This window comes from Diorhabda carinulata, chromosome 2, assembly GCF_026250575.1.
Source record: "Diorhabda carinulata isolate Delta chromosome 2, icDioCari1.1, whole genome shotgun sequence".
Taxonomy (NCBI): Eukaryota; Metazoa; Arthropoda; class Insecta; order Coleoptera; family Chrysomelidae; genus Diorhabda; species Diorhabda carinulata.
In genome coordinates this window covers 22145246-22171134 of record NC_079461.1, presented here as the reverse complement: position 1 = coordinate 22171134, position 25889 = coordinate 22145246, and the positions used below count along the sequence as shown (strand labels likewise).

Genomic DNA, 25889 nt, shown 5'->3' with positions numbered 1-25889 from the left:
ACAATTGTGAATACGTATGAATATACGAGGATTCGTAAAAAATTATATCCATAACCATTTTTCTACGAACATGGGTTTGAAAATTACAAAATTGAATTATCAGTTGGTTAGTAGATAAAATTTGATATAATTTCCTACCTATGAACGTATTAACGAATCATTAAACTACATTTTCTAATCATTACACTTATATGAACTTATAATACAATTCACCAGTTATCACAAAAAAACTCTTTTCTCTAAAACCATTCTTCCACAGAAAATGAGTCAGCAGGTAAAATAAAACGAAAGCATAACTATAATCCATTGTAGGCTGAGAAGTACAGGAACGGACTACGAAAATATTGTTAAAAAATTGATACAGAATTTTTAATTTCGTCACTCTGCGAGTTGCCTCCTCGTCAGAATAGTAAACATGGTCGGAAATTTTCAAATAATGAAGTTATATATTTTTAAAAATAAATAGAACGTGAGCTTCGCTATAAATCGTTCCAAATTAGCCTAAGAATCATATCAAAAATTCATCATTTCTGACATATAACTATCCTGCAGTATATGGGTAAAACAGGAAAGAAGAGTACAAAGAATCAATTAGCTCTCTAAAACGGATTGAATCATTTTTATAAGTCTATAAGTCGAATTACCAAAAAAAAACAGCATAATTTTTTAATATTTATTTGTAACATTTTTTACATATGCATACCTATATATTTTTTATTCTATCATTATTTCTATAATTGTTTCCAATACAGACCTGTGGTTTTCCGTATATGATCATGCACCATGTGACTCGTTCAGTTTTCTTTAATTCATTCAATGTTACGCTAACCATTTTGAGATTATTGCTATTTGAGGTGACATCATTAGTCGATTTAAAATATTTATTAGGAACGTGTATTATACTTTATCCACAATCACTATTGCTTAGTGACTCGAAAAACATTTTATTACTCTAAATACCCCCAAAAATATTACTGGGACAAACTGTATACCGTTCAAAACTGATAAAGAGGCACGTAACATAGGTTATAATCCCGTTTCATATTCGCTTTCTTCCCTACAGGTATAGATATAATCCCGTGACATTTCGAAGAGAGTTCATTCAACAAGGTATTTGATGAGGGGAAAAATTGCTCCAAGGACTTTTCATATAAATAAATCTCATTGAAAACAACAGATTTTCCGTAAACATGAAATAATTGGCATCGAAGCATTTTTTAATGAATTCGTACCCTATTATTGTATTATATTATACTTCTGAAATAATTGCGTGTATATTAATGTTTTTCATGCTAATTCACAGTTATATTCAAGTTCCAAAACTAAAAATAAAAGTTTTTTTTACATTAAACTACACGACATAGCAACATTAAATCAAAAATTAACAAACCTAACCTAACAAAAAATGTTTGTAGACGTCAATTATTATACTATAAACAAAGTTGTATTATTTTATATAAAAAATAGATTGGTCATAGCGAATTAATTGATTAAACATATTATGTAATTATATAATTCAACTAAGGTTGTTGCTACAATTTTTTTGTATATTTATCCGGAATTTACATTAAAAAACCACTGTTATTACAATTACTTTTGTCCTCTTTTATTTTTTTATTCTTGTCTACATCTGGTAAGTAAACAATGAACTCATTCAATAACTGATCAATTAACAGGTTAAAGTTTCGGTAGACGTTTCACGTATTTAATGTGGAATTAGTCACGTGTATTTTTTAACCAACCAGGCGTAGACCTGTGGCTTCTTCATTTCCACTATTCGCATTTACTTGTGTGCTGGAAAGAGATAACTATTGCCAACGTCAGAGCTGCAGCGTGGCATGCTTTCATACTCGTGGCGACTGCTGTATTCAGATAGTCATAAAATAATTTAAGTTGCCAGATCTTCTATACAATCAGAATTTTCGTGAAGTTTATTCGATAATAAATAGATCATTTTATATCGAATCCAAACTTTTCAAATATTTCAATCAACACTCAACTAATATAGTATGAACCTAATTATAGTTTTTCTATTTTTTAATTGATAGCTGTATTTTCATACATTATCAAATTTTAAAATTAGTATTTTCTAATATTTGAGAATATTTTTTTATCGAACATAGCACAACTTTTGTATGTATTAATATATATTTTTAAAAAGATAATAACACTTTGATAAAATTTGGATGATTTACAATGAAAACTGACACCACTGCTAGTAAATTTGTGACAGTAGATATCTAATTTTCATTGCTATCTGTCGGAACTTCTTTAAATCGGATGGTTCAGTTAAGTTCGCAACTTTGTTGTGTTTGGATAAGAAAAAAATGTTTTCTTTCACGATATCAATCAGTGTATTTCTAGTCGTATTTTTCGCTGTAGCATACTGCGATAATGATCTCAAAGTTGAAGTGTTGTATAAACCGGAAATGTGTGAAAATAAATCTAAAACTGGCGATATGTTGACCATGCACTACACGGGTACTTTGACGGATGGTACCAAATTCGATTCAAGGTAAAGTTTATAAATTATTCGAAGATTCATTCAGTAACAATTATATTGAAAATAATAGTTTTTGTTTATTAAATTTTTTATGTGAGAAGTTGACTTAACCTATATTTAACGCGGTAAAAGGTTGTTATATTTTATTTTAAAGTTTTTTTTTTAAATATTGTATATCTTTATAATAATTATTAATATTAATGATGCTTCGCAACGTGTTTCACGTAATTAATGTCTTGAAGTAAAAGAATAAAACTTAAACAACATCTTCAAGTTCTTTCTCTAAGTCGAAAATACATACAAACTTTGAAAAAACTTTGTTCATTTTTCTACTGTCATATATTGTACGCATCTTGCTAATAATTACGTTCTTTTCAATAGTGGTTTGAGTTAATATATTTGAAATAAATAGTTTATTGATTACACTGAGAAAAAGAAAAGTTATATAACGTCATCAAATAAACCAATCAAGAAATTTGATAAAAACAACACTTTGTTTGAAACAAAAATTAATAAAAAAAAGGTAAACCATATGTTATATTACTTGCTACAACAGCTTTTTATCTTTGAAAAAAAAATACGATGTCTATCAAATAACATAATCTAGTTTCCTGTAGTGATTTCGATTTTTTTTCCTATCCTGTGATAAATTCACTTTAACTTAACCCTCCCAACAACCTCTTATATATAATATACGAGTAATAATATACCTCGTTCGTCATTGTTAACTTGACATATATTACTAGATTGGTGTCGGTTATATCAATTTATAAACGTTCGTTTTAACGTATTATACGAAAGGGACGCGAGGTTTTATTCTACATTTTTCATAAATAAAGAAAATACCATTCTCGAAATTGATGAATAAATTATTTAACTTGATATTCAGATCTTGAGATAGAATAGAGAGGACCAAACGAATCGAGAAAGTCAAGTTATAGTTGAAATATTACACCGTTTTAATTGTCTATTATTATTAAAAACAACGGTTAGAGCTTTGACTTTACGATATCGGGACTATAAATTTGTCATAAAACTTTTTCACAATCGATGAGGACCGCTTAAAACCTAAGATTTCCGCATTTGTTGACAGTTGACAGCTGACAGATTAGGGTTAGTAATAATGAAGCGTTACATGATATATCAACGTGTCTTCATTAAAAAATATTGAAATCTTGGCGACCGCAGGATATTTTATACAAAATATGATCAATTTCGTCAAATATAAGGCAATTATTTAAAACATTCCGGGAAACAAAATACGAGCCGAACCAATTTGTTGTATACGTATACGTATACGCACTAAAGATCTGCGTCTCCATGCTTACAAAATTCAATTGACATAACATCGAAGCACAGGGAAAAAAGTTTGTTAAATGGATGAAGTACATTTTCGCCTTGATGGGTTTGTTAATCTGTAAAATGGCCGCTTGTAGGGCGAAAAACCAATCCACAACGTCTCATTTTTATTTTTTAATTATCGTATCGGTGATGTAACTTGGGACAACCCGTATATATGGTGATTTCGTCGTTTGATTCAATTAAGAACAGAAAACTAAACTCTTGTATTAATTCTTTTAACGTGTTTTTATATTATTTGTTTTCGTCTTGCTAATCCTTCCCTCGGGAATAAAAATGTTAATTAATGAAATGGTTTTCATGTAATTCTTAAATAGAAACAAACACGGCAGCAACTTTTGTCTTTATGTTTCAAAACTTTAATTAAGGTAGAATAAAGTACGTAACCGAAACGTATATAAGTCCCGAGTGGAGTTTCGTTACGGAAGTTTCTTGAATTTCTCGGTTCACATTGCAAAATACAAAGTCGTATAATCAAATTTTCTTATTTTCGTCATCAGTTCAATCAATGTCATAATAATTCTAATCTCTATGATTGATCATATAGTCTACATAACTTACTTGAATCATATTTGTATTTATATATCACAAATGAAAATCTACTAAAACTAATTGTAGTCCTACTTGGAACTACTTAACTTGCTTCAACTGGATATCAAATTATAAAACGTAAATAGACGAGTAAAATGTATCTATCTGTAAAGGCGTTTGGTTTAAACAGGATACCAGACTTCCTTTTTTTCCTGGAAAATGAAATTCATATCTGGCCTTATTTGCACTACCCTGTGTAATTTCATTGTCTTTCTTCGCTCATAGTCTTAAGCACGCCATATTTCTATTCATTTAAATAAATTTATGAATTAAATGAATCTCACCAAGCCACACCAATGATTATCGCAGACTTTCTAGTGGGAATATTTTGAAGAAATTGTGTAAACAGTGGAGATGATGAGTCCACGTGGACTGACGTTTATACGAGAAGTAAACATTATTTTTTATTTCTTAATTTGGTATGAGTGCCGTAGTTTTTGTTTATGAGTTACCTCACACTCAGAATAAAAGTGTTTGGAGGTTTCCTTTGATTCTTCATAGAAGCGACAAGAGCTGTCGAGAGTGTTGTCCGATGTTTTTCAGATAATATTTCTGTAAACATTTTTCGAAGCTAACAACTCGCTTATTTTGGGACATCCTGTATTAGAAATAACTTTCTTTATTCATTATATCATATACATACAATACATGTCATTTCATTATCCATTTATGAAGTTAATTGACTTCGTATTATGTGAGAGAAAGTCAAATTGATGAGTATTGATAAACATTCATTTGACGTACATAGGAAGCATCTTTCTATTCATTATTACATTTTACAATTTACGCATCATCGTGAAATCTACAGGGTAGACAATTAAAACCTAAAACCAATAGATATATTTTTTAAGTATAATAATGTATTCATATCCAAAAGAATGTTTAATTAAACGTTTGGAAATGAAAACTGTGAGAACAGTGGCCTGAAAAACGTAGCAAATTCTAGTGGATTTTCTTCGTGGCATTCCACAAATCCTCCACCAACGAGTTGTTGAGTCGACTTGACAGATTGAAATATTTCTTTTGGCAAATATAAATGTTTATAGTATGGAAACGTTATAATCGCACCGTAAAGAAGAATATAAACTTCCAAGGGATAAACATAAAACAAATTATACCTTTATATAAGGACCGGCTTTTGAGATATTTATGTGTACTAGCGCAAATTAAAACGAACCTTCATTTAACCATTATTCGAAAATCCACAAACTAACCTTTTCCTTCGTTTCCCGACATTTTAAAAACCACTAGGTAATATTAGACCGTGTTTTTTCAAATGCCCTACTCTTAATTTAACATTAATCAGCATCTACTTTTTCTAAAAGTAAAATCTATTTTTTTCACTCGATAAAACGCTATTTCTAGATCTATAAATCACTTTAAAAGCTTCCCCGAGCGGATTTTTCGCGCTTGATGTAATGAGACACTTTCTCGAACTTAAGACCATAACCAAAAGGTGACACCATTTGCTTTTGGATCCCGTTATCAAAAATTCTGACTATCAAATCATCTAATAACATTTGCTTTACGTGAATCCCTCGTAAAGGCCGAAACACACCACAATAATGACGAGTTTGAACACCGTAGTTCACACCTAACGTGCAGACTATTCGTTTAACGTCTGCAGGACGTAGGATTGTATATCTGTAATGAATCAGGACGATAATAAGTAAGACCATACCCAAAATCTGTGTTGTCCATGAAATGTCTGGAGTTTTCTTAATTTTCCTCTTCTAAACAAATTTCGACCATCGCAGTTGCTGAAAGGCGAATATATCGAGCTGATGCTGTCCCGGTCTTTAACTGTTTGCTTCATCCATTAAACTAGATCGTTCTCCATCAGCAGAGACGTTTATGGTAGTGAGAGATCGAAAAAGAGTGTCCATGTGCAACTGGATGCGTAATCATTTTTTACTTTGCAAACGACCCTCGAAGATTCTGTTTGGGTTTTTTTACCTTAACATTTTTCTATAATCTTTTCGTCTCTTTTCGTATTTCAAGTCCGTCTCTTATTTTAAAAACATAACAGCTGGAATTTTATTTATCTTTTTATATATTATCCACGAAGTTTTTACAATACCCCGTGAATATATGACATCGCGGTCGCTTGTGCATGCATCTGATGTAATTTTTAGTGATAAATTATCTCAAAAGTATCTTCCAGTTATATTTCTTTGTATAATAATGAGCCTAGCGATTATTTTCTAGAATGAGATGGAAAAATTCGAATTTACAGAAATCTTATAACATCAAATCTAGTATACGATACAGGTTAATTTATAGACGTTATTAGAAGAGTTTTTTTATTCAATCACTCTATATAATTGCTTATTTAAAAAAAAATATCATCAAAGTGAAAATTTGGTAAAATGGCAAAAACTTATAACTGGAATCTAATCTACCTCAAATCTTTTTACTGTTGATTCAAGTTGAAGTTTTGATCTCTTCTACGATTTCCAATTACTTGGATTTGAGGCGGTATTTTTGTTCAAACATACTATGCCAATAGAAGCAATAATCTAATTAAAAGATCTTTCCAATTATCGAGATATTTATTTTAAAAATATTCCATTTTTACCAAATACGCCTTTTTATATACTTCAGATTATGTATAAAAAATTTTCACGTATCTTTTATGGAAAACCTGCAATTTATTCCACCGTGAACTCTACCTGACCTCAATGTAAAGATTAAAATTAAAGAACTCGGAATTTATCATGCCCTAAGGTCAACGGAACTATCGAAAGACGTTTCAAAGTAAAGTTATGTGTGAATATAGTCATAGGTGTAGAAAAAGGGTTTGGTTGTACTACAAAACTATTCATTATGCAAAAATCCATCCATAATGAAGAATAAACATCATAAACGTCTCAAGTGTTCAATTTTCATCACCAACTCAGCTGCGTGTATTAGATAATCAAAGTAAATTAAGATACTAAGATATAGATCTTCTAATTGCAGTTACGCGAAAAATAATCAATATTTCAATAAAAACGCACGACACTCATACCAAATTAAGAAATAATCTTCATTTCCCGTATAAAATTCTATCTAACAAACCGTCAGTCCATGTGGACTCATCATCTCCACTGTTTACTATTGGCCGAAGCTATCGGAAAGCGTATGTACACAATTATTACTGTCAGACAGTCTGCGATAAGCAGTGGCGTCGCTTGGTAATATTTGTTCCTAAATTTCTTCAAATAAATAGAAATATGGCGTTCTTTTGAAAAACATGTAAGAAACTGTAATCAGTTAACAAAGCTACTCAAGATTTTTTACGTAGGACTAAGAGAATTTAATTAATCTAAATGAAACATGGTTTGACAGTTACGATGTAGTTACTTTCAGTTGGGTTGACAATAGTAAAAATTGCTGTTTGAATGGATCATGTTCTTAACAACCTTTCATAATTCAAACAATTGATGACTCTAGTTCAAACGACTACTATAATTATTTATAAAGATACTTTGGAATTGAAATGTTTTTTTTCTTTTATTTTATTTACAAATAACTTATTTTCCTTTATGGTTTTTACTTTGAAATTTCGTTTTCCAGGAAAAAAAACGAATGGGATACAAAAAGAGATCAGTTAACGTCTGGTATCCTGTTTAAACCAAAACGCTTTTACAAGCAGATACATTTTACTCGTTTATTCACGTTTTATAATTTAATATTCAGTTTTAACAAGTTAACAAAGTATGAAAATTACTTTTCCCAAATTCCAAGTAGGACTACAATTAATTACATGATTTATAATGATTCGAATGCTTTTTAACTAATACTTTCTCGCATAAAATATAACTATTTTTAAAAGTATACATAAAAATAATAAATTTATAAAATGAGGTATCTACGCCTATGGTAGATCAAACAAAATTGTCAGCAAGGGTTTTTACAATATTCAAATGATATTTGAAGAACTATTACGAGTGGGAATGCGTACGACGCTGCAAGTCAAGTGAGGAATTTACCCGTTTGTATCTATCACTTTCCGACGAGTTTTGTACAAAATTTTTCCCACGGTTCCTTTTTTTTGAATTTACATATTTTCAAATACACAATTTATATTATTTACATACCCACAGTAATTTTTATTTGTTACAAATATTTATTGTTTGGACATTGAGTAAAATTAAATGGCGATTTATAATTTGCAACTGTAGTTAATTTGAGGGTTGTCCAGATCAGGATTGTCGCGGAAAACTTTTAGTACATTACCAACTTTGAAAGGATTTATTCCTTTTTTAGCCATTTTTTCGTAAACATACGAATTTTCCTTTGAATAATTCTCTACATATGAGCTTACCATTTACAATATTCAAAAGCCTCACAGATGCAAGCACGACACACAACAGATCCTGTACAATTTGCATCTTTTCTTCTTCTTATTTCGATGTCGCATGGGCGACCACGAAAATTTTTGTAAACGATTTCGCGATGCGAAAGAATCCTGATGGAACGTAGTATGTGCGGTTTGGCTTTACTCTGCTCGTATGTATGAATGATCTGTTTTATTCATTCCAAGTGTATAACATTTCTGCAGAAAGATCTGTATTCTGAATATTTCAGAGCGTTTTTGTATCGGAAGGGTAAAATGTATTAGAATTCCTTTACATCCTCAACATGTTGAATACGAAAACGTTAAAAAAATCAAGAATTTCACTTCGCCAATAAGTGGGTATATCTACAGAGTAGTTTTGAGGAAAAATAAGCAAAATATCCATCATAATCCATTAAAGTTGATGTTATAACAAACCTCGATAAGCGTCTACACAAACATAAGATTGTAAACGAAGTGTTTGGTTTGGAGCGAGCGATGCATCCAAGTCTTATTGCTCGTGGTTGTTTCAAATCGTGTGAACTTACCATAATAATTTCATTTTACCACCGATATTATCAATGTAACCAACAGATACATTTTTCGAACTATTAATATTTATAAATATAATTTTGAAAGTTATCCCTCAAGATTTTCTATATAAACATTTAAAAACTTCCATTCGTTTCCAACTATTTAGCATAAAGAAGAAAATATGTTTATGCTGGAATGTTCAATGTTTTCTCTCGTTCCCGATATTTTTAAATGGTTATGGAACAAGTTACCGGATTTAATTAAAAGCCAAGTAGCGTGGTATTTGAATTACAGTTAAAAACGTCTGTATGTTAGTCGGAGCGAGAAGCGATTTTTGAGCCGCTCTATTACGTTAAAACCGCGCGGAAAAGCCTTTCACGCAAAAATGAAGCCGCTCAAAACAAATATACGCAATTAAAATCGCGAGAAGATGATTTTCCACATGGAATTTACCATTACAAGATTTTCGAATAGCAAAAACGCACACCATCAAATCTTCACCCTCCAATGTTCTATTAGTACGTTATGTGGTGTCCCCTTTTTTGGAGAAGATTTGTAGACATAAAAACTAACAAAAACAAAAAAACTCCGTCAATTTTCTTGATAAATATCTTCATAACAATGATTTAGATGATTCAGATCCTGTCATCAATAATACTGTTTCTTTGCCAAATTTCGTCATCAGAAATTACCAATACTCCAAACCAACACGTTCGAAAAGTGTTGTTTACACAGAATTTCTAGAGACATTACTCCTTTTGTTAAAGTTAAACAGCTGATTGAATTTACCCTTTAATCTACAAGGGTTGAAATGATCCCATATCCATTTTAAGACATTTTTCTCTGTAGAAAGGAAAATTCTCATCGACACCCGGGTGTCATCAGATAGTGTCGCACTTTTACCCCTCTAAAACCCCCCATGAGCTCCCGCACTTTTCAGTCGTATCGCCACTCTTGCAAGTTATGTCTAGTTCCTTCTATCTTTCTGTTTGGTTTTTATTATAGCTTGTATCGTTTCATGAGTACTTCCAGGACTTCTCTGATCCTAACAAGCATTCCATCATGTTAGCAATATTCAAACTTCTTCCACGTTTTTGAGCATACAAATTTCTTCCCATCTGGAGCGGTGGAAGAGCGTAAACTCCGCATCATCTTCCTGCAGTAGGTGCTTTCAGGAATGTATGATGATCCTCGCCTGGTATAAACCGTCCATGGCCTGTGATTGCTTGTGTTAAGAAGTAGTCAGTTTCCTCTTGCTTCCAGTTCACCCAGACTTCGATAATAGGAATGATTTGGTGGGTCCATCGCCCCATTTCACTTCATAGGAGCCATCCCTTTACCCCTATTATTTACGCCTAGATATTTTACTGTTTTAGTAGACCTAACAATCATGTCTTGTACACTAAACCATATTTGCCCAATTTTCCTTTCATGTCTCAACAAGATAGCTTTTGTTTTTATCTGGCACTATCTTTAGGCGTTTGCTTTGAAGCCAGCTTCATTTAGAGTGTTGTTTTGTGATAAAGCGACATCGTCTGCAATTTTAACTAGGATAACTTTAAAGAGTCCATCGTATAAGATGTTCCACGGAGTTGCACTGATCCTTGTGGTACTCCGCTGTTCACGTCGAAGAACCTGGAGGCGTTTCCTGCTTCGGCGATTATCTATTCGAACAATACTCGATTTATAAACATAGACAACAATAAACATTATTAAGGAGCTGTATAACGAGCGAATATAATTTCAGTAAAATTAAATACAAAGATAAATTTGTTGGTTCACACTTAAAAATTAGAATAAGCACTTTTTGATGAAAGTTACTCATAGCACTAGTAAATATTTAGCGGAAAAAGTCTTTTACACATTTTTTTTTTATTTTTTCTGATTCTACAAATTCATTATTCAGTTTGCAGTAGGGTATCTCTTATCTCTATTTTTGGTGATAAGATTTCTGTTTGTTTGGCTGTAATAATAGAAATCGATATATGGAAAAACGTTATTTTTCATCTACAAACAATAATTGTCAATTTCAATAACTTTTTGATCATAAATTCCCACTGGATATTATTTCAATGTATATATCAAATTCAATAGCTAACATATATGTCAATTTTACGAGTACATACATTAAATTCAGTCATTGAATAAATAATTCGATTATGATTAAACAGTGTTGAAAGCAGTTTTATCGACTAGCAACGGCGATAAACTGCTAAATCGACAATAATTCGTTAGTCAGTGTTGTAGGTTTCGTTCATTTCCAGTAAGTCTCCCTTATTAGGTACCTAATTAAAGGGATTATTCAGATACCGATCTAATAGAGACCTCGCTTTGAAACGTTTGACAGATCGGCCATATTTCCCTCGGGAGTTATACTTTACGTACGACTACAGGGAATTCCCTTGGTCGGTGTAAATCGGTACTTGATCTCTCTGACACCATCATCGCCGAACCTGACTCAAACCATGAATATATTTATAACAAATTTCGTACTACGAGGGTTATATATTTAGTCGTAAATTAAAGTGGATGTTAGTATTAAACTTTATCTAGTTTTACTTGGAGGAATGTGAAAAATATCAAAGAATTCCGAAGGAGTTGTTAGATATTGGAAATAATAAACTCGCAGTGGACACCTCGACCGGATTTATCTCATTATCCACAGATTTCTGTCACTACACAGACTCAAAAGAGCTGACAATGATGACACTGACAGATTTGACATATTCACAACGCAATCAACTGAAAAAATTGATGGAATCTTTATTGGAATCGATAGAACGATCAGTATAATTTAATGTTTGAAGATGATTTCATGTAAATTTTGGTTCCAATTTTGGCATACTCTCTCCAATATATCGGCCGGTATTTCACGAATAAATACTTCAATATTGGCTTCAAGTGCGTCAATCATTGCTGGTTTATCCCTGTAGACATGACTCCACAAGAAATAATCCAAAGACGTTAAATCACGACCTAGGCGACCAATTTATGGGCCCCAAACGTGAGATGAACTGTTCACCGAAGGTGGCTCTCAATTTGGCAATTGTATCGCGTACCATGTAACATGTGGCGCCGTTTTGTTTAAACCACATGTCAGGAATGTCCAATTCTTCCATTTTGGACAAAAAAAATCGTCAATCATCACTCGCTATTCACAGTAACGTTCCGCCCCATAACCAAACAGTGACTTTTTCGGGATGCATTGGTAGCTCTTGCAATGCTTCTGGCTTGTCTTCACTCCAGATGCGGCAATTTTACTTGTTGACGTATCCATGAGCTTCGTCGCTGAACACAATTTTTCGATCAAAAAGTGGATCTCCCTCCAAATTTGCCAGCGGTCATTCACCAAATGTTAGACGTTGTGGGAGATGGTGTAGAGTCGATTCTTGCACCAGCCTTATCTTATTAGGTTTTACACCAAAATCCTTCGATCCTTTGATGGTAAAATTCAGTAATTTGTAAGCGTTGTTCGTTCGTAAGTTGATTCATGATTAAATTATAGACCAAACTGAACAAGTTTGACAATGACACAAGACACGATTAACGCGTGATCTGTCAAAAACAGTGTTGCCAGAAAGGTACCAGCAAAAAAATCACTTTAATAGGCTGCAACCTATTCTGAATGTTGTCTGTCAGATAGAAAGTTACCTCAGACAAAAAGAAACAACAACAGAGTTTAAAATAGAGAGTAATTAAAAATTTTGTATGTAAGTAGTAATTGAAATTGGGGATGAAACATTTTGTTTCGTATTCCGTTCTCCGTTTCGAACAAATCAAAGTTTTAGGAGTCACTAAGGCCATAAAGGATTTTTCTTCAGGTTTCTAAAAAACAGCTGCCGACCACTTTATGTTTATTGGTTCGAGTTAAATTATAAATCGCGGGTAGGAGTGTATTTCAGAGACGGTTCGTAATAAAATTTGCAGTTTGAAGTTGTTAAGGTTCGAGACTCCACTCGCAGATTCCGGCATGTATTTTGGATAATATAAATAATGGTTGTCATATACCGAGTATATTTCGACGTTTTATTTATTTATGTATCTACGAGGTTTGAGAAAAAATAACTGCTACTTGTTTTCTTTTTTGTTTATGTCATAAAAAGATATCGTGGTAATTTTGAAGGGAAACTTCCACGGGTAACGTTAAATTTGCATATTAAAGTCTTTCTACTTATACTACTTATAAGGAAAAGGAATAACAATGAGGTCTCATACTACCAAACGATATTTAAGCTTTACAGCAATGTAAGATGTAGTATACCGATTGTCCCATTTAAAACATTACATCATTCGAATGTAGACTTTTTTGGACATATTAGAAACGGGTATATGCTATACTAATGATCTAAAAACACTCAAAACCAGTTATACTTAAGAAAGAAGCTCTTGCTGTTGTTGCAAAATAATTAAAATTGAATTGACCAACCAAAAGTCCAAAGTAAATTTGCCCTAGTTTAGCTATCGAAAATTGTTAACCATAGCTAAGAAACGAAATTTCAAATGAATATATCGACTAAAAACATTGAAGAAATATTAATTGAACTTTATATATGAGCTTGATGTCACCAAAATGAAAGCTTGCTGGCGACATCACAAAATTGGATTGTGTAAATGCATTGCGAGTAGTCCGTCTTATTCCTTATAGAAAAGTTCTTGGCACAAACAGTGAAGAAACTTGCCTCTGGAACAAACAGAGTTGAAAAGTAATTGTGGCGCAAACAGTGAAGAAACGCGCCCCTGGAACAAAAGGAGTTGAAAAGTAATTGTGGCACAAACAGTGAAGAAACGCACCTCTGAAACAAATAGAGAAAAAAAGTAATTGTGGCATAAACGGGGAAGAGAGGTGATTGTGGCACAAACATTTGTTCATTATTATTCATCACATAAATAATTTCCCTCGTATTTTTAATGTAAAAATTTGTTCAAGCCGCAGTCTGATAATTGCATTACTAACCTCGTTTAATTCATTTGAAAAAAAACATTTTGCTTCGACAAAAGTATTCTTTCTAGCTTATATATATATATATATATATATATATATATATATATATATATATATATACCGTTTTTCGTAACTGCGGCAAATTTTACAACAGACAAGTGATGAATACCAAACAGTTTAACTTACAATACTTTCTCTTCGTTAAGTTTCTTTTAACCGTTCTTTTGTGAAAACGATGACCTGCCAACTACAATTTCCTAAAATTACACTATGTTAATAACAATATAATTATTATTTATATTAATGTTAATCAGTTTATACACGTACAACGTTGAAAATTGTTTATTTTTAATTCGTGTGTATGTTAAAACGAAAACGATTGTTGATTCAGTAAACAGTAACAAAACAATTTTTGGATCAGTTTTTCTTATAATTAATCGTAATACTATAAAAAAGTGATTACCAATAAAGAAAAGACATTAAACAGTTCAAAAAATTGCTTTGATGTAGACCGAGGGTTTGAATGTAGCAAAAATTTGATTCAAACAGTACATTATTAAAAATTTCAACGACCTGCATTGTATAAAATAAGATATAACCTATCATAATTATTGTAAAATTCTCCCTGAACCTAACGTGGCGCAACCCTCATTTAACATTGACACTTTTTCATAATACACAGATTATTCTCGTTACCTCTAACCACCATAATTGAAAGTAGGGTGCAAGTCGCGGAGTAAATTTTAGTTTATTTAATCTGATAACATTATTCTACATTGCAAATTAGCAAAGTCACGTCCCACGGTAGCCTTGCAGGGCTTATTTCAAGTTTCATATAAAGCTTGGTATAAATTAATTTAATTCAAAACATACATCGATACATAAATTAAGTTAAATCATAAAATGATGGCGATACCTATCAAACGGTAGCAGCAACACTTTTATATCTATCATGACAATTATATTTCAAATATGGAGATCGAGCAACTTTAGAGCCTCGTATTCCCGAAACCACGACTATTAACAATGTCCTGATTTTTTTCATTATACAAGTATCCTTCAAAACATTTTGTTCATATTTCAGCTTAATATTTCAGCAATTATTAGAGCCCGAGTGATTTTTCAAACGAGTAAATGTTTTTCATTTATACTCGAGCAACTTTAGAACCTCGTATTTCCGAAACCACAACTATTAGCAATGCTCTGATTTTTCTCGTTATACAATTATCCTTCAAGAACATCTCTTTCAAATTTCCGTTCAATATTCCAATTATTAGAGTCTGAGTGATTTTTCAAACTAGAATATGTTTTTCATCTATACTTGAGCAATTTTAGAGCCTCGTATTCCCGAAACCACGACTATTAACAATGTCCTGATTTTTTTCATTATACAAGTATCCTTCAAAACATTTTGTTCATATTTCAGCTTAATATTTCAGCAATTATTAGAGCCCGAGTGATTTTTCAAACGAGTAAATGTTTTTCATTTATACTCGAGCAACTTTAGAACCTCGTATTTCCGAAACCACGACTATTAGCAATGTTCTGATTTTTTTCGTTATACAATGATCCTTCAAGAAAATCTTTTTCAAATTTCAGTTCAATATTCCAATTATTAGAGTTTGAGTGATTTTTCAAACGAGCCTATGTTTTTCATTTATACTCGAGCAACTTTAGAGCCTCGAATTTCCGAAACCACGGCTATTAGCAATGTTCTGATTTTTCTCGTTATACAATGAACCTTTAAGAACATCTCGTTCGAATTTCAGCTCAATATTCCAATTATTAGAGCCTGAGTGATTTTTCAAACGAGCCTATGTTTTTCATTTATACTCGAGCAACTTTATAGCCTCGAATTTCCGAAACCACAACTATTAGCAATGTTCTGATTTTTTTTCGTTATACAATGATACTTGAGCAAATTGAAAACCTCTTATTTCCAAAACCACGATTATTATAATAATGCCTAATATACCAATCATTTGGGGGTGGCCATCATGAACCACATGCCGCCATCTATTAAACAGCAGTGAAAGCTCTTCTTTTGTGTTTCCTAGTTATTTATTATTAACTTATCACACATAATTTTTTCACGTTTTACTTAATAAAATCGTATTTAGAATATTTTTTTATAAAAACAGTATTATATTACAAGTAAATTTTATCTATATAGTAGACATAGTTGAATTTTTAGGTTACATCGAGCCAGCTCAATGTTTTCGTTAAAAAAAGAAAATGAACGTTTCCCTTGGGAACCTTTCAGAATATGGTATAGAGTCGCGGTTTTAAATATTTAAATATAGTAGTGCACTTTCACAAGATCACCTTGGTTATATAATTCATAAATAAATTTTTACCATATCAAGATATATCTTAAAAACTTTGGGAATCGACGTATCTTATTAAGTTTTATGTACGTTGGGTCGAGTGGGGCAACGATTATTGGTTTTATTCCATATGGAAGTGGACGTACTTTATAAAAACTATATTTCTAACGATTTAACAGTTCATAGCACACTCATATCGTTTGTAAACACTGCAACAGAATTATTATGATCATCATTACGATTATTCAACATTACGTAATGATGTATATTCAATATATCAATTTATCGGATGAACAAAATTTGTTTAAAGATGAAAATTCGCTTCCATTTCATAACAATTATCCACGTTTATGTTTGTATATCGTTAAGATTCTCAATTTATTAAAAATTTGTGTATCTACGAAATTCAAATTTAAATAAGAATCGATTACTTAAAAGAATTAACAGACGACTTTTAAAAAGACCAATAATGAAAATACCACCTGCCAGATTGTAGAAGGGTTAGATATGGAGTTTATTAATAACTAAAATGAATCCAAAACAATCTCCAAGTTTTCACCAAATTACTGGAGAAATTATGAAACAAAATCTCATTATTTTCTGTTATGTCTTATCAACAATCGACCAAGTCCAAAGAATGACCAATATTATAGAGAAAACAATTGTGTTAATATATATCTTGATGTAGCACAAGCGTTTGACAAGGTTTGACTGACAGCCATCAAAACTTTTAGTACCAAAACAATATTCAGATATCTTCCATTCACATACATCGGAAAGATAATTTAGAATCAATCAAGAAGAAACATATTTCAATATTGAAGAAATTAAGGTTGGAATACCACAAGAAAGTGTTCTAGACATACCATATCCGACGACACTGCCAAAGAGCCATAAAGAACCAACCAACATGTTACAAAAGGCTGTACAGCACATCTATGGACGAGGAGATGGAAAATTAATGGTTCTAATTGCACACTATTACTTTAGATGGAAAGTTCATGTTGAAAAGAGATTGGATTGAAATATACTGGCTAATTAGAATAAATTCCACTCCATTATTCAACTATGGGAATGAACCAAAACAAACAACTTAGTAATCATTCTAAGATTCCAAAAACAAGCACTGAGGAATAAAGTAAAAGTTCCTTGGTATATTCGCAATACTGGGAATGGACACTGTTGACCAGATCATTAAGAAATTAGCCGTCATTATGTTAATATCGAGGATAACCAGCTTCTTGATAATACTGGGTTAGAAAGAAGACTTTAGAGCATCAAACCCTTCGAGTTAGTTAAACTTTAGTGCAATTTATACTACAGAACTTAAGGAACGTTGATGATTATACCTCAGTTTTGAATTTCAAACTCTATTAAATTAAGTTAGAATTGAAATCTTCATTGGTCACTGTTGACCAGATTGTATGAATTCTAAATGCATTTATGGGTGTTAAATTGAAAAAAAAAATATATAGAGGTTCGAATTAGTATTAGGAACGGATCCGTTTTTTGTTTGTATAAAATATTATATCTTTTTATATTCAAGAGAAACTGCGGTTTTTTTGGATTCATAAATCTATTTCAGAAAGTAGAACTGGAAGAAAATAATTCTAATTATTGGTAATTTTCGATTTCTGGGACTACTTGATCCTACAATTTTTTGTAAAGATCCATATATGCGTTTTTTCCACACATTTTTCTCAGTAATTATCGCTTTTATTATTTATTGATACTATTCGAATTACCTTAGATTGTTATTTATATCATTTTTGGTAATTACCTTATTTTTTTGAAGCTTCCATTCATTTCACACTTTTTTTAAACAGGTTTATAATACGTCTCCATCAACTTATCAAATATCATTTACCTATTTAGTTATTCATATTTACAATTTCGTAACATTGATTTTTAACGTAGATCCATTTATTTGATTATCTTTAATCTCAAGTGAATTTTTTATGTTTTTTTGTATGTCTTAACGGTTATGTTGTTTTAGAAAGTTGTTGATATACTGCAGATAGTCGTAACTCATATTTATTAAGATAAAATTGTGGGAAAACTGCGTCAAACTAATATAATAAATTAAGAAGAAATAGAACTTCAATTTTATTTTAAAAATTTATTACCCGTAACTTTACTTCTTTAGCTAAAATATTAACTCAACTTTCTTGACCTAGAGATGGATTAATAACTACCACTCTATTAGAAAGTAAACATTCTACACAGCATATGTTTCAAGTTTGAAGACGTTGTTTGGTATTTGTCTGGCAGCCATCAATCAGTGAATTTGTAAACATGGAAAAAATTGGACATCGTTATGTGATACATTTATTTAAAAGGTTTTATCCCAATCAATATACAAACCGAACTAGATTCTACTCTGGATGAGATTGCTCCTTCGTTAACAACAGTAAAATATTGGATAGCAGAGTTTGAACGAGCTGTTAGAACCTGCGAGGACTAGGTTCGTAGTGGTCGACCAAATAAGGTCACAACTCCAAGAATGTTGAAGAAATTTCACAAAGCGGTACTAGATGATCGTCGACTGAAAGTGTATGAGCTAGCAGACATAATATACATTTCAAAAACAGCGTCGTGAAGATATTTCCATCTAGTGCTTGGCAATGTTTCACAGGAAGAACCAGTTCCATCTGTAAGCAAGGTTATAGAGTCTGTTTATTGGGATAATTTTCATTGATTATCTTGAAAAAAGAAAAACTTTCAACGGCCACTTTTAACTAAGAGAAAGTGTTGTTTTGTTGGACCTGGTACTTCTGGGAAACATTTTTACACTGTATTTGGAAACAGTATTCGATAAATGAAAATCTATATGCAGAATAATCCGTTCTAAAAAACTTATTTTTTAGATCATGCATGTCATTCTATTTAGTCGACAAAGTGCTATTAGGACTAACGTCAAAATGATCTTGTCGTTTTCTATGATCCCTTTGTTGCTTTTAATGATTCTAGAATAATTAAAAATCGTTTTCAAGGATTTTATCGGAAAATTTCATGAGAATCAGAAGTGATTTGAATCCTGGTCAAGGAATCGAGACGTTCGATTAATAAATGCCAGATTTGGAATGGTTTTTTGAAACAATGAACATCCTTTTTTAAGAAATCGAATTTCTACTGGTTGATGTTAGACCTAATATATGTTTTTCCACTTTTTGTTATGAATAAAACGAGAAACAGTAGTCTATGTAATTGTATTATCGAAAATAACTTCAAATTCATCTCTTTCATCTTCCATTTGCTTTCGAAATTTTCTATTGATGCCCCTGTTTTTTTATTTTTGCAAAAATCGAAAATCTTCACTGGTTAACGTTAATCCTAATATATGTTTTTCCTCTGTATCTCTTGCCTTTATTTATTTTCTTCATCATTTTATCAAAATCTACTCCTCGTTGTCCTAGTGTCTAGAAAGCATATAATTTCCTTATTTCTGAGTGCTCCAGGTTCGCGAAGGGCTTCCTAGAGGCAATTGACAGGAAACGGATTTAAAAGCTTTTTTTCCCATATATCCCTTAGTAGGGACCCAATACAAAAATATTTTTTCTACTACCATGTTTAGAGTACGTATTTTAGACACACTTTCGAGGGGGTAAAAAACGTATTATTAAGGTCTCCGTAGCATATTGGTTCACATGCGAGCAGTCCAAGGTTCAAGTCTACTTATTTTGATAAAATTTTCGCTAATAGAAAAAATATTGTATACAATTCGTATTTAAATGTTTTTTGTGATTGTCGCTTGGGCCAAAATTATATTTATTGTCCTCAAGCGCCAGAAAAATCGAGATAAGTACCTAATGAAGAGTCTGGATGGAGCTATACAAGGAATATCGCTTCTGTCAATTTTTATTTCCTTCTATAACTTTCTATGTTTAGCTTTGTCATGTCTTTCTTATTGATCCTCCAATTTGTCTGTGAACTACCACTTTCTAAGTACAAAAATACTTAAAATTATATTTTTAACGTTTTGTTTTTTGTTTTTATACTTTTAAAGAAACATTTTATACCCCTATTTTTTATTACATTGTCAAGTAAGTTTACGGGGTTGCGCTTTTCTTTTGTAATATGCATGGCGTGATATTTATTCATGTCGAGAGGAAATTGCTAGATATACACTACATTTTCAGGATGTTGAGCATTTCTACTTATTTTTTTTTATTCTTTACGGTTTTTATGATATGAAATATATTACTGACTTTATCATTATCCTCACACATCACTCAGAAAAACTGATGTTTTCATAAATAATATCGCGTGTAACATACTTAGGAAACGACATGTTTTAAGGACCAAATTTGAAACGAAAAAATGTTATTTTGAAATAATGTGATATTTTACTTCATAATTTTTTTTTGTTATACTAGTAGGTGATTTATTTTCATCAAGTTTGCAAATTTTCGACTCCCTTTGCTTCCAAATTATAAGGTTAGCGTTCCCTTAAGGATTTACTAGAAGCGACAAAACTTTTCAAAATTAAGAAAGTAAGTAACAGCTGAAGATAAGGCATTTTGTTTTCAAAAAAAAATCGTTCAATATTTAAGCGCGATGCTCGGTGCGTAACGATAGTATAGGGAAAACCGACACGGGAAATTTAGCGACATAAAAAAACTCCTTTTTACCTTCAGAGGCGGTACTCTTAAAATCAAAAAAAAAATTAATTGGAAAATAGAAGAACCTGGACTGAAATTCATCGAAATTTGGTTACCTACGTATTTAGTGATACTCAATAACTATATAATTAAATGGATAATACTAGACATGCAAACTATTTAATGGAAAACAAAAGGGAAATATCTGGAACAGATACTAGATAGTAAACTCCTCTGGAACAAATATTAGAAAGAGATAACCATGTAAACGAAGATCTTGCTGTTAATGAATGTATGGGGCACTAGTTTGGGGTACTACACCTTGTCCGAACTCCACGAGGAACAAATTCTTGAAGGTACAAAGACTGGTTTGAATATGTTCCAAAGATCACCAAAACTGGGACGTGCCTCGAGATGAAATATGAAATAATTTGAGCTTTGACGGAAAATTCATTAAACTCTAATCAAACACCATACGAAAAATTATTAGAAATGCTATCAAATTGAAACAGCAGACAGAACTAGGAAGAAAAATCTACAGACACACAACCAAGCGCTCTAAAAGTCTAAACAACACACCAAGCATTTGATAAACGTGTCCAGTCCAAGCAACTATTAGAGCTATAAGCTCCAAACTAGTTCGGGAATACTTTGACAAGTTAGAGGAGCTAGAAAAGAAGAATGTAGTGGATTCCGGAGTGGAGGGAAACGAAATTGCTGACGGACTTACTAAAGTAGTCAGACAATCTTTTAACTTGAACCCTTCTGAGGAATCAGCTACAGAAAGTATTGGAAAACAAACTTCTTCAAAAACTACACCTGAAATTGAAGACGAAGATCTCTGGGACTTTCTAAAAGGAGTGGAATTAACATATCAGCTGCAAACACTGGGACGTCATTTATTTTACTAGTTTTAATGATGAGGGGGCCTCGTAATTGCTATCTGGCGAACTGTAGAATCTTCCGGGGTTAAAAACAACGAAATCATACCGTGTTAATAGGAGTTACAATATACGATCCAAGTTATAAATGAATTTTCAGGCATATACCATGTCTCTTTGTTTTTCATCCATTCCTATTGCCTCATAGCAGCTCTAAGTTAATTGTATCAATTTAGAGGGTATTTAGAAAATGTTTTCGCACGGTACTGTTTTTATAAAACAACAGTCTTAAAATATTCAGAAACTCATGCATACCAAAACTTTCTTAACATAAACTCCACTGCGTTTAAAGTCGATAATGTAGCGAACGGTAAATACATTATTTTTTCATTAATTATTATTATTTTTTTTTTAATTTAATAGTTCGGTTTAAATGTACAATATCCAAACTTTCTTTTTAATTATATAGTAGGATTTTCCGTGGTACTTTTAGGAGTTAATTGACTCACTCATCGTTAATTCTAGATTAGATAAGAGGATGACTATTTTTATCTATACTAGCTTTCTACTATTAAAAACAGCGGCGTCTCCATTTTTTTTATCACCTTAAGTTTATTATTTTACTTATATATCACCACCCTCACATTGTAATTCTTATTATCAATTACTACCGATTAAAAGCACCTTGACTGGCCCATGTATTTGTATGGGATTCGACGTTTTCGCCATCTGCCATCGAGGAACCTACACTATTCAAATCCTTCACAGATTTCTACACTTAGTATTTGATAGTTGAAAGCGATGTTATCAAATGTAAACCAATTGTACGAAAGTCTTCATTATCGTCAGGACTAAATACGTAATATCCCATGAATGATTTTAATCTTCTTCTCTTAGCTATGTCGATGTTGCTAATTAACTTTTTGAATTATATTTTGCTTACCATCAACGTATTTCGAAAATTCTAATGGATAACTTCCATTTTCGAAACTTATTATTGTTGAAGCCATCAACTGTTTTTTCAGTTCTAGTAAAACTTTGAAATCGCATTTTATTTTTGATCTGCGAAAATAACAAATCATCGGGTACCAAATAAGGACTGTACAATATATCAATTCGATATTTTGATTGTTCAAAATCGTTTTTATTTTCAAATACTTGCTGGATCTGGTATCCATTTACTGCGAGGAACTTTTGTTGGATTTGGTTCATCTCGAAAGACCGATACAGTCGATTGTTTGTTTCTTTGCACTATTTTTTTTTTGTCAAATTAAGCGGTATACAACGCGAAAAAATCTTTTCGACAGCCAAATGTTCGTACAATATTGAATGTATGGGAATGGAAGCCATAGCATCGATGTTGTTTGGCAAAACAGCTGATTTTGGACGACCACAAAATCCATCCTATAGCGAATTGCGACCACGATTGAATTCGGGAAACCAGCAAAACACGTTGGTTTACGATGGTGCTTCATCACCAAAAGTCGAAGCGAGTTGATGGGCATATTGCTGTTGGTTTAATCCACGTCGAAAATCATCGCACACAAAAATTAATGTTTCAAGTATCTTAAACAATTCGTATAACAACAAGTTCTGAGTATATACTAACAAAACTTAAGTAACAACCCTCGTATTTATTGTTAAGGGATTTTAATTAATTTTTTCATGATTTGTTTTGGAAGAAAAGACAAATTAGCAACGCTTTACAAGGAAACCTTTATATTTTATAGAATGTGTGTTTAGGGTATTCTTAATCTAAGATTTGAAGCCTTTTCTATTAATATTTTTGAGCCCCATTTCACCCTATTATAAGTACTATTGATAAATAATGTACACGAAAATTTTTGGTTTCAAACTGTAAAAAGTATTTTTTAACCAATAGTCGAGTGAAATATTTTCTGTTCCAGTTTGGATAGGGATCAACCTTTCTCTTTTCAACTAGGCGTAGGTCAAGTGATCAAAGGCTGGGATCAAGGTTTAACGGATATGTGCGTAGGGGAAAAACGTAAACTCACCATCCCTCCGCAACTAGGATACGGTGATAAAGGTGCCGGTAACGTGATCCCTGGTAAAGCGACTTTGATATTCGAAGTAGAATTGATCCACATCGGCGATGCTAAGCCGGCTAACGCGAACGTTTTCAAAGAAATCGACGCCGACAAAGACAATCAGCTAAGTCGAGAGGAAGTAAGAGAATTTGTAAATATAAGTTTCGTTTAGTAGAGTCTGGTTGTTTTTTTTTATTTTAAATAACAAAGCCGGACTCGATGTTTCGAACGGTCTAACCGTTTGTTGGTTTTAGGTAAGCGAATATCTCAAAAAACAAATGGTTGCGGCCGAAGGTGAAGTACCTAGCGAAGAAGTGAAGAACATGCTGGCGGATCACGATAAATTAGTCGAGGAGATATTCCAACACGAGGATCAAGATAAAAATGGTTTTATTTCGCATGCCGAATTTTCGGGTCCGAAACACGATGAATTATAAATTTTTATTTTGTTTATTTAGTTGATTATTATCGATATTTTTATATTTTTTGTTAAAATTCCGTACTTACTAAACCAAAACCATCTCAATTTACAGTTGTAGCAGTTTGATTATTTTCCAGAATTATTTTATTCAATTGACGTTATTGTTCTTATTTTTTGACTAATTCAAGGTTGTTGTTACGTAATTAATTATTTATCTCGTATATATTTGTTCAAAAGAATAATTGTAGGAAACTGTTTTTATACGATTTTACACAAAATGTTGTTATAGGTACGTGGTTTGTAGACAAATAAATCTTTTTACCTAAAATTCTTTTATTTTACCCTGTATACCAGAAATTGTTCTACTCCAACTCTAGCAGGAGACGCGTAACTTTTTTGCCTTTTCAGAGAAAATTTTCCAAAGAAAATACCATCAGAAAATAGAAAAATCCATCAACTTTTTTAAAAATGCCTAAATTTTGTGGTTTTTGAATTTTTCACGTTTATTTTTAGGTTATGTGAAAAAAGTGTAAATATGTACATCTTTTTATTGCCTAAACTTTTTTCCATAGGACTTATAGTTTTACCGAGATTTATAAACAAATAAATCTTTTTAACTAAGACTATTTAATTTCAGCCTGTATACGAAAAATTATCCTACGATTCTGATAGACATATAGTAATGTATCCTTAACATATGCAATCATTTATACCTCGGCTTGCTTAATGTATTGTCTATCTTCATATCTAGTTGTGTATTTTACATAGTTGCCACGTTATAATTTTTATCAGGTTAGTATAAATTATTATCGTGACTATGATATAATAGAAAATTAAAGCGTAAATTTTGAGATATTCTAGTTTGAAGCTCTTTTTTATCGTATCTATAGAATCAAAAATCATTCAATTTATAGTTCGGTAGTCTGACAATTTTCCGAAGTTCTTCATCAATATTTCATTCGGTTCAACGCTGTTGTTATTAATAATTTATAAATTTCACACATAACATTCAAATTCTCCTTTTTTTAAATAATTTATAGTTGTCGTTTAGCAATCAATTATTCAATTGATTCTATTGATTACAGCAGTAGACATGTAAGCAAAAGTAATATGTTCTTAAAATATGTAACTATTTATACCTCGGCTTGCTTAAAGTATTGTCTATCTTCAAATCTAGTTGTGTATTTTATATAACAGCCACGTTGTAATTTTTTTAATCAACTTTACACAAAATGTTGTTATAGGTACATGGTTTGTAAGCAAATAAATCTTTTTACCTAAAATTCTTTTATTTAATCTCGTATACCATACCTGTATCCTACTACAACGCTAGCAGTGATCATATAAACAAAAAAATCTCT

The 25889-nt window shown here is 31.6% G+C and overlaps 1 protein-coding gene across 2 annotated transcripts; it reads left to right on the top strand.

The window, feature by feature from the left end:
- Positions 1–2246: 2246 nt before the first annotated feature.
- Positions 2247–24856, top strand: LOC130904132 (uncharacterized). Of its 2 annotated transcripts, none has more exons than XM_057816719.1 (3): positions 2247–2515; positions 23967–24258; positions 24362–24856. In XM_057816719.1, the coding sequence occupies exons 1-3, from the start codon at positions 2328–2330 to the stop codon at positions 24542–24544; spliced, it is 663 nt and encodes a 220-aa protein (XP_057672702.1). In that variant the 5' UTR covers positions 2247–2327; the 3' UTR covers positions 24545–24856. The 2 variants fall into 2 exon arrangements, with proteins under 2 accessions (XP_057672702.1, XP_057672703.1); XM_057816720.1 differs by having other exon boundaries at positions 2273–2515; positions 23967–24246.
- Positions 24857–25889: the final 1033 nt, after the last annotated feature.